Source organism: Pogoniulus pusillus, chromosome 2, assembly GCF_015220805.1.
Source record: "Pogoniulus pusillus isolate bPogPus1 chromosome 2, bPogPus1.pri, whole genome shotgun sequence".
NCBI classification, from domain to species: domain Eukaryota; kingdom Metazoa; phylum Chordata; class Aves; order Piciformes; family Lybiidae; genus Pogoniulus; species Pogoniulus pusillus.
Genome location: NC_087265.1, coordinates 39,781,089 through 39,791,518, shown reverse-complemented (window position 1 = coordinate 39,791,518; position 10,430 = coordinate 39,781,089). Strand labels below are relative to the sequence as shown.

Sequence of the window (10,430 nt, the reverse complement as noted above, 5' to 3'; positions counted from 1 at the left end):
TCCAGCCATCTCTAAACTTTTGTTTTGGCCCAGGGGTTTCCAAATGCCTCCACGCCCCTATACTCCCCATCTGAGCTTTCACAGGTAGGTTATGCAACCACCACTGAAAGGTAATACCCTCTCAGCACACCTACCAGCTTTCCTAAATGCGTAATTCAGGCAGTCTCCCGGAGCGCATCTGGCTTGCTGTGTTAGTTGTTGGGAAACCACTGAATTCATCTGCAGCAAAGACCCAATAAACAGTAAAACCTCAATAACTCCTAACAGGATGCTAAGGGCTGCAGAGGTTACTGTCTGCTAAGATTGTAAATTTTGTTTTCAAACGGTGGCATTAAACTGCCAGGGAGAGAGCAACCATTTCCCTATCAGTTTACAGGTAATTCATTATTCATCATACAGAATTGAAGAGCTTTACAGAAGGTATTTGAAAGAAGCTTCAAGCAAAACACCAAGAAGCTGGCTACCAAAGATGCTGTTACTGCTTTCCAAGCAAAATATAACTCAATGTAAAAAAAAAAGTTTGGTAGCTTGCCTTTTTTTTTTTTTAAAAACATGGTAATTTGTTTTGAAGGAGCATTGTGAAAAGAATTGAGGATGGGCTTGACATTTGGAAGTTACACCTGACACGGAGATTTTTAATGGTTATCATTACTAATGTCATAATATGTTTGCTGCTGCTACCAAAAACTTTGTTAAACAAGTCGGTGATGGAGGAAGACTAGTTCCAGTGCCCAGTCTCAGTGAAGCTGATAAATACCAACCTCTGAGCCTTGTGATTAAGAAAAGAAAATGTTTACTTTCAAAAAAATCTAAATTTGCTTCAACGCCTTTCACATTAAAAGACATTCTTCAAGGGGAGAAGGAAATTTCTGCAGGTAAGGACTTTCTTCAAAGCAGAAAAATGCGTTTTTTCTAGTAGATACAGCAGACATTTTAAACTGCAGGTAGTATGATGTCTTTTAGTACATGTGTAATCAAATTTGCCTGCCTTAGTCACGGAATAGATAGTCAAGAAAAAAGGGCAATTCAAACTGGTAAACAAACCCCCCCTGTGGTCAGTTAAGCCTTGTGGTTTTCTTTTGACAAATCAGAACAGATTGCTGATAGATATTGTAATGTATGTTGAGTAATTGCTACTTAACATTTGGTTTTAATGCTCATGTTTCTATGTGTACTCCTTTTGAAAGATGTAAGAACGGCTGCAGCTGTGCAGCTATTCCATGCTGGTAATCCCTGGTTTTGAACTGTGCTCTTTACAGGCAGGACCATTTGACCACTACCTGAAGTAATTGGATTTCCATACAACTTTTATTGTGTACTTAAACAGTTTAACTGTTTATATTGCCTTCACTATGAAATATTAGAAAGTTTTTGAGGGGCTCCTGTGAAAATTGAAAGGTGCAAAATTGAATGTTACTGCTTACATGTTCCCATAGCTTCCTTTGAAGTCTCTCCAGTTCATACTTACATGCTATGTTTTCTCAAAACAGTTTCATGGCTTCACTTTCTGATGAAAAGAACATCCATTTTAACAAAAGCATTGATCATATCATTAATGGCACAACAGCAGCATTAATGAAAAACTCTACCGAGACAAACCAGTTTCTAGCACAAGAAAAAGGATATATCAGTTGGCCCACAAAATGAATGTGATTCCAGGATGCAAGCACGATGAAAAAGATTGGAATCCTACTAATCCTACTAGTCTTACATTCAGGACAAGTCAGCTGGCTTGTTAAGGATTAAAAATACCCTCAAAAATTAAATCCTGAAAAGTCTCATTAAAAGTCTGAGGAAAAAAGGTTGTAAAATCCCATTAAAATGTCTTACAAACCCATAATAATATTTTCTGTAAGGCTTAGATGTCATGTGCAGAAAGTATTGTCCTTTAATGTAAGGAAGGAACTTGGTAATTGAATTTCCTCTTTTATGTGACAAATGCAAATGTTTCCAGTCCTTCAACATTCTGAAAAAAAACATATGAACTTTTTCTGTGGTCAAAAATAAAGACAAACAGGATTCATATTATGTGACTTTATAACATTACTTTCTCCTCAAGTCTTCACAGGATTAAAAAATTATAGCCTGGGTTCTCCAATGCATTTGGATGCCTAATCTCTGTGTTCTGTCTGCTCTATTATTTTTAATTTGGCAACCAAAGTGTTAAAATAATTTTCTGTTAGTATAATGGAAATGTATTTAAGGTTGTAAAGAAAGCAATATAAAAATACTTTGGCACATACCCCTTTATTGTACAATAACATTGATGCAAAATTTCAAGTAGGGCAGAATTAATCTCTTGTTTTCCTTCAAAATACACTTCATCCTGGGAATGATTTGGGATGCATGGAAAGTGTGGTAAATCTTTCTTATTGTGATGTATCAGGCAAAAGACAAAGCTAATGTTGCTGGTGCACTTGTCTTAGTCATGTACTGCAAAAATGAAGAAATTCTAACTTCATCTGTACTGCACCTAGAAAAAAAATGCAGAATTCATTAACATTTTTCTACATTCAATGGCTTTTGTTTTATTCCTAGTTTTAATACACTAAGCAATAAATACACTCAACTAAGTTTTTGTTTCAGAGCCTCTGTCATTAAACCCAGAACACACTGCATGTGCATTTGTACATATACTTACAAAATTTATGCCTATACCAACAGCATGTTACAGGTGAAGTACTTTAGGAGAGTAATGCTAAGCACAGAAGTGCAGAAGTAGTGGACTGCCCAGGGAGGTGGTGGAGTTGCTGTCCCTGGAGGTGTTCAAAAAAGGACTGGATGAGGCACTTAGTGCCATGGTCTAGTTGACTGGACAGGGCTGGGTGTTAGGTTGGACTGGATGATCTTGGAGGCCTCTTCCAACCTGGTTGATTCTATTATTTAATGGCCAGGACATACCACATGCAGGAGTGAGCATAGGCACAACTTTGCCAGAGAGACACAGAAATCCTTCATGCCCCCGTACACTCTGTTCCTATTAGTCATCAGTTGTAACACTGATAAATAAGTACTGAAAGGCTAAGCACAGTAGGAACAGTACCATTTCTTCTTTTCTCCCTATTAATTCTATTTAAAAAAACCAACAACTTAAATGTCCTGTTACCAATCTATAATGCTGTGTGAAAACGTTGTGCTCATACATTGTATCACACAATGGCTATCTTCTTTTATTCAGGCATCTCATCTTACCAGTTGCTGAACTATGAAGACAAATCGGATGTGTCGCTTAATGGTAGAAGAGGAAATCAGATAAGGAATGATGTTGGGTTTGATATTGCTGGATCAGATTCTGTTGCCTTTAAAGCTTCGTTTGGCATAGTGACCAAACATGAGGTTGAAGTACCAACATTACTTAAAGAACTTACTACAAGGTTATATGATACATTTTGTTTGCTAGTTCCATAATCGTATTTCAGAAAGTTAGGCTGAATCTCTGAAATGGTTAAATTGTGATTATTTTTAGCCAATGAATAGCAGTCACTATCTGATATTTTCTGAGAGTCTTGAGTTGGATCACTCAAGCTAGATCTCAAGTTAGACATATGACCTTCTATATAACACAGACAGTAGAGTTTATCTGAGTTAATTATTGTTGGAATTAGAGCATATTTTTCAGGGGAAAAATAAACCCAGAGAGGAATGGTCCATCCAAGGTCTGATTTATGTTATTCCATGCTATTAAAAAATGTAAATTTACTCCAAATAATATTACCTAACTTCATATATCAGAAACTAGGTTTCGTTGCCCTCATCTGATTAACTAGAGCACCATATATATTATTGTCATTGTAGATACTTCAGAGTTTTATTTGGTTATTATAAAGCCTTTCCATTAAAAAGCAAAGTAGGTTTATCTGCCTGAATTTGCCATAAACTTCTGTGATCGTCTTCAAATGCAATCTCAGTTTTTTCCACATCCTCATTTAGCTGTGGACACTGAAATTGAACTTGGTGTTCCTGTAGTGGTGGCTCAAATGCCAAATGCACAGAAATATGAGGTGACTAATTCCAGGTGTAATTCTCTAGTTTCCATTTCAAAGACTGTCCCTTTGTCCATAACATCATCCCAGTGAATCCTAGTCTTGCACTCAGTATATTATTTAGTACTCATATGACATTTGGTATTTTCAAATGCATGTTCTTCTCTTGTAGTTATTTACCAATCAGTGCATGCCATTTTGTATCTTATTCTGCACCAACCATAACATTGCTACCTGCAAACATTACTATTGATATATTAGAGGCTGAGCTAGGGGTATTTTTATCCTAGTCTTAGGATAAAAATATTCAACATTACAGGCTAAAAGCCAGTGCCTGTGGAAATTATCATGAAACAGGTTTGCCCCAAAGTAAAGCATTACAGCTATTGCTTTTGCTATTGTCCACAAAATAGTTATTAATAATTCACTTAAGGTTATTACTTAGGGTGTTGGTAAGAACAGTGTCAAATAGACTTTGAATTTCACAGAATGCCCCACATATCCTCTTTAACATTTGTACATTACTGGCTTCCTTTGAATTTCTTAGTGCTTTTGTTCTCAAATGCTGGAAACTACCAAATTTCCAGAGACCACTTCAGTCAGTTGTTTCACTGCTATGAGACACAGTGATTTTTTACTGGTTTAAACTTACTAATTCTATTAGGTGCTTTGTAAATTGCTAATAATCTCTAAATTTCCTTTCTGCCTCTCTCTGGGTTTTAGAAAAATAAACTTTGATCATTGTCTAGTCCATCAGTCACGAAAAAGTAGGCTGGAAATTTTGTGCGTGGTCATGGAAAGTATTAGAACTACCAGGCAGTGCTCCTTAACTGTCCATACTGGAATGCGTGGAGAGACGATGAGGGTAAGTATGCTTGAGAGAGTTCTGTAACTGCAATGAGCAAACATAAAAGGCTTATTTTTATAAATGTTATCATGGGATTTAAGTGCAGTGTTACTGAGGTAAACTCAGAAAAAAAAGCTGAAGTAAATGAATATTATTGCACTGGACTGTCTCTTGTTAGTATTCTGTGACTGAGGAATGGCAAGTACATGAAAGGATGGCTAGTGCTTTGGGTGAAGTGTCAAAGATGCAGCATTTACTTAGTTTGAATCTCAAATGCCTAAGCTATTTTTGTTATATAAATCTTTTTTAACAAATTGGAACTTCAGGCTGTTATTGTTTCAAGGGTCATTGGAATGGGCTGCCCAGGGAGGTGGTGGAGTCACCATCCTTGGAGGTGTTCAAGAAAAGCCTGGCTGAGGCACTTGGTGCCATGGTCTAGTTGATTGGTTAGGGCTGAGTGCTAGGTTGGACTGGATGATCTTGGAGGTCTGTTCCAACCTGGTTGATTCTATGATTCTAGGAAAGGTCAGCATATTACTCTGTCTTATGTTCTTCCTCCCTTTCCCTTTCTGTCTTCAGTGTGTTTGAATATTCTAACACACAAACCTGAGTTTTGCCCATTACAGGTATTTGTTGAAAAGTCACTGAATATTATTCACCAAAGATAATTTACTACCCTTGTATCAAGCTTCATTAAAGCACAAAGTAAATAATATAGAATTCTTTAGTTGTGCAATTTGATCTTTGATTTCAAAGCTTCCTCCTGGCACTGTAATTCTCAATATATAGTTATTTCTTTTTTCAGTTCAATTTGTAACTTCCTCTTTTGATACTTTTTTTCAGTTTCACATTATTGAAGATCAGAACTCTAAAGGGCGAGACAAAGCCATTGTTTTTCCTGCTCATACAACGATTGCTTTCAGTGTATTTGAACTCTATATTCATTTGGATGGTAATTTTGGTAAGTGGTGTGCATTTTTGTCACTATTGCTATTGTTTATAAAGGCCTGGGATTTTAAACCAGTTTTCTTGCTCTTGATATACGCAAGTTCTGGTTTCATACAATGGCATGGTTTAATTTTATGCACATTAGTAGACTGGCTTGCCAAGGTTAACAGTTCTTAAGAAGGTAAAACAAAGTACTGGAGAAGAGTCTTTCCTGGAAAGCTTTTCTAAAAGTGTGACTTTGGAATTTATTTTTTTAATATCTCACAATTGCATGGAACAAAAGAATCACTTTCTTATATTTGTAGCCTGTAAGGAACAGGCTTATGAAGCCATCTGACCAGTTTTGCATAGAACAGGCAAATAAAACAACTCACAAAAAGAAGTGTCCAGAATTTTTCAACTAAGTTGATGCTTTAATTTCAGTCTGATGCATCATTACTACATATGGGTACCTCAAGATACTTAGGAAGAAATACTCAAAATCAGTGAAAATGAATTAGAAAAAAAAATTAAGCCACATAACTCTTGTGTTTCTCCTTTTGGTGAAAGGATGGCACTTATGTATTTACATAAGTAAATGTAAAAGTGTAGCCTAGTATGGTATGAATCTTACCAATATCATTCGTAACAAACCAGAAAGTCTAGTACTTAATGACATCACATGGTAAACACCCCCTAACTAGAATGACTTTTAAGTTTTAACCACCAGGTTCATCTGTGTTTCAATACTGGATTCTCTGTGAGCTTCACTCAACTGCTGCAGGAACTTGACTTTCTAGAATATTGTGGTTTTCTGTAATATCAAGACAAAAGCCTTTGTTAGGAAAATAATGTCTTGTCCCTACAGATCTGTATGACACTGTTTTAAAGTTTCAAATAGCTCTGTACCCTTTGGCATGCACAGTATATACCTTTCATGGTAAAGCACAATTTTACTGAACTGTGGAATACTTTTACTGATAGATAGTAGCTGAAGATGAGCCAGCAGTGTGCCCGGGTGGCCAAGAGAGCCAATGGCATCCTGGCCTGGATCAGGAACAGTGTGGCCAGTAGGACAAGGGAGGTTATTCTGCCCCTGTACTCAACACTGGTCAGGCCATACCTTGAGTACTGTGTCCAGTTCTGGGCTACTCAATTCAAGAGAGATGTTGAGATACTGGAATGTGTCCAGAGAAGGGTGACAAAGCTGGTGAGAGGCCTGGAACACAAACCCTGTGAGGAGAGGCTGAGGGAGCTGGGGTTGTTTAGCCTGGAGAAGAGGAGGCTCAGGGGTGTCTTCATTGCTGTCTACAACTACCTGAAGGGAGGCTGTAGCCGGATGGGGGTTGGTCTCTTCTCCCAGGCAACCAGCAACAGAACAAGGGGACACAATCTCAAGCTGTGCCGGGGGAGGTGTTAGGATGTTAGGAGGAAGTTCTTGCCAGAGAGAGTGATTTGCATTGGAATGGGCTACCCAGGGAGGTGGTGGAGTCACCATCCCTGGAGGTGTTCATGAAAAGCCTGGCTGAGGCACTTAGTGCCATGGTCTACTTGATTGGGTAGGGCTGGGTGATAGTTTGGACTGGATGATCTTGGAGGTCTCTTCCAACCTGGTCGATTCTATGAGTCTGTGAAAAGAGATAATAGCATACTGTAGATCTTTATATTCACTTCCATAGCGCTCAACAGTACTTGCAATTTTGGAAGTGTAGGTGCATGTACAATAGTTTTGCTAAAGTCATTATCAGTGAAATACTCAATGAACCTGATATTTCTATTTGCATAATTATAGTTCTCAATTGAAAAAGTTAAAAACATGCCTTTATTTTAATTTCCCTGTAATTTCTTTCCAGTTATAGCTGAAATGTAGGAGAATACTAATTTTCATTTAAAAAACATAGTTTTGGTAGTTGGTTTGAATATTAGAAGAAGAGGTGACTACAAAACTTGCTTGTTCCTCCTTCAGAAGCAGAATTTCCATTTATATGATGCTGACTCTTTTACTCCCTTAATATGGCCTTAAATTGTGTAGAAACCAAAGCAAAATCTGACCTATGTTGACAGCCACCAACATTTTAACATTTCTGTTGAATCTGTGTCATTCGATTCTATGGACTGTGTGCAGACTTGTATGAAGAAGTGGTATTAGCCATTAAAAACATTACTAAAGCTGAATTTAATCACCGTCAACTTTACAGCTTAGAAGGCATATTAAACTCTGTGGTGCAGTTATGGTTTGTAAATGTTGTTATTCTAACAACTTCCTTTTTATTTATACAGAACTCTGTGTGACTCCTATTTCAAAAGGAGGGTTTGAAAAAGAGAAATCTACATCATCTTCACTGACCAAATTAAGGAGGTTAAAGAGTAATCTGTTTCATCGAAGTATGACTTTTGATATTTGTATCCAAATGTCTTAGTTAATGCCTGAAGCTAATACATTATTTCTTTAATATAAATTTCTGTGCAAGATGAATGTTTCATGTAGCAAATTTTGATGGGAAATGGACCTACTTTAATTTCCTGTGTTTTGAAATTATTTTAGTTATTAAGAATTCTATTTGGGAATCTGACCTTTTGCAAATACATTTATTCTAAGGCTGTTGATCATAACATCTTCAAATAAAAAATTATGGATGATAAATTGGTATGGAGCAATTGCACAACTAATTTCAATTAACATTAAGCACATTGTGTATGCTTATCACTTAACATCTAGCATTTTACAATACAAACTATAACGTACAAATAATATTTCAGGGCAAGCTCTTTAATTTTAAATACCAACAATATTAAATATGTGAATGTACTCTTTAGGCTATATTCACACATGGCAGGTATATGGGCAAGATGCCATCCTTGTTTCTCATTCTGATGTCAACACAGCATCCGACAACATTAAGTATTGCTATGTGTAGCTATGTTTTTTTCAGAGCAAAATTTCATACTTTTAACACTGATTAGTGTAAAACTGCAAATCTGAGCATGAAGATAAATGTTGAGCAGTAAGCTCATCCGTCCAAAGGCTGCTCTGTATAGATGTCCTTGATTGAGAATGTGATACAAAGAAGCTAAGGGCTTTTACAGACCAAGGCTTCAGTGCTGCTCCAGTCCACACTAAGGAATAAATCCTCAGTGGGTATGATGCATCTCAGCAGCTGTAGCTGCCTAAAAATCTGTCATCCAATTTAAACTAACCAGCCCCTGAAGAGAAAGGTAAAAGATATTACAAGTGATTTCTTCCTGGGGTGTTTGGATGCTCAGCAATCTGCTGGGAGGTCACCACGGAGTCCTCCAAATTTTCTAAACCCTTTTGAGACAGGGCCTCTGATGTTAAGTAATCTACAAGGTGGGCCATCTAGAATGGTTTTGTGAATCCATTATTTCCTTAATCAGACTAACAGACTGTTGTGTAAACAGTTTATAATGTAATGATCAATTATTGCTTTTTTGTGTGTGCATTCTTTTTCAGATAAAAGAGTAGTGGCTACCATTGCCAGCTCTGATGCTTACCTGGATGACCTTTTCACAGATTATTATGAAAAAGCTGCGAGCATGACAGATCTGTCTACAAGCTATCTCAGAGAAGGGTCTCATATCCGAATTAATTTACTTAATAACAACATCCCCAAAGGTCCCTGTGTCCTTTGTGGAATGGGAAGTTCTAGAAGGGAGACAGTCTATGGATGCCTAGAATGCTCTTTTAATGGACAGAAGTATGTACGACTGCATGCTGTGCCCTGTTTTGACCTCTGGCATAAAAGAGTAAAGTAAGGTCTAGGTAAGTGCCTGTGTTGCAGACATGAGCAAAACTGTGCCACAAACTTCTCTGCATTAGTAAGCACAACTCAAATTGTTTAAATGCAAAATAGTAAGAGTGCACAACATTTTCTTACACTGTTATTGTCCAATTATTTACTTGTCAATAACCTTTTACTTGAAAATGCCTTCATGTATTCACCGACATTGCTCTTCTTCTTTCTGGAACCTTCTCATTACCATGATAATGAAGAATGTACTTTTAATCTGTGTTTTCATAATGTCAGAATATGTGCTAGAACTTGAAGTTGTTTACACAAACTTGTTAAACCTCCAGATGTTGCCTTTGTCTACATTGGCATATGATGGTAAAATGAGATTATTTCTTAATAATTTAGTGTTCTCATGATTATTTAATTGAAGTATCAGATTAAAAAACATGCTAAAAGTTAGCTCAGTCTCATGTTTCATTTACAAAAGGGAACAACCAAACTGAGGATATGCTTTTCATACTCGGATGCCATTACCATTGTTTAGTGTACTGAAGCACTAGCCAGGCCACCTTCTGCATTTGGATTTTAGGTCACAACTATTCTTGCCTTCGTTTTCTGTGTTCATAAAAAAAACCAAACGGCTTAGCAGGAAATGTTTTGGAAGCTTATGAACTAACAGAGCTACCTCCTTCCAAACAGACTTCAGGGGTGAAGGACTGACTGATGTTAACGGCAGAAAATTAAGTCTGTGTCGTTGAGAATATAAACACCAGAGGGCACTACAAAAAAGCGTCCAATACTGGCATTGGAAGTGCTGTTGGTTAATACACTGCTGAAGCCCTCCCCGTGCTATTTTAAACTGGGAGAACAATTTTGAAATGGTTTTCTACCTGTTAGAATTATTTTAAGATCCTGTTCTAG

The 10,430-nt window shown here is 37.0% G+C and overlaps 1 protein-coding gene across 1 annotated transcript; it reads left to right on the top strand.

The window, feature by feature from the left end:
* The first annotated feature begins 536 nt into the window (after positions 1-536).
* PJVK (pejvakin) lies at positions 537-9,911 on the top strand. The gene is made up of 6 exons (XM_064162029.1): positions 537-875; positions 3,179-3,374; positions 4,707-4,848; positions 5,674-5,791; positions 8,038-8,142; positions 9,230-9,911. The coding sequence occupies exons 1-6, from the start codon at positions 665-667 to the stop codon at positions 9,529-9,531; spliced, it is 1,074 nt and encodes a 357-aa protein (XP_064018099.1). The 5' UTR covers positions 537-664; the 3' UTR covers positions 9,532-9,911.
* Positions 9,912-10,430: the final 519 nt, after the last annotated feature.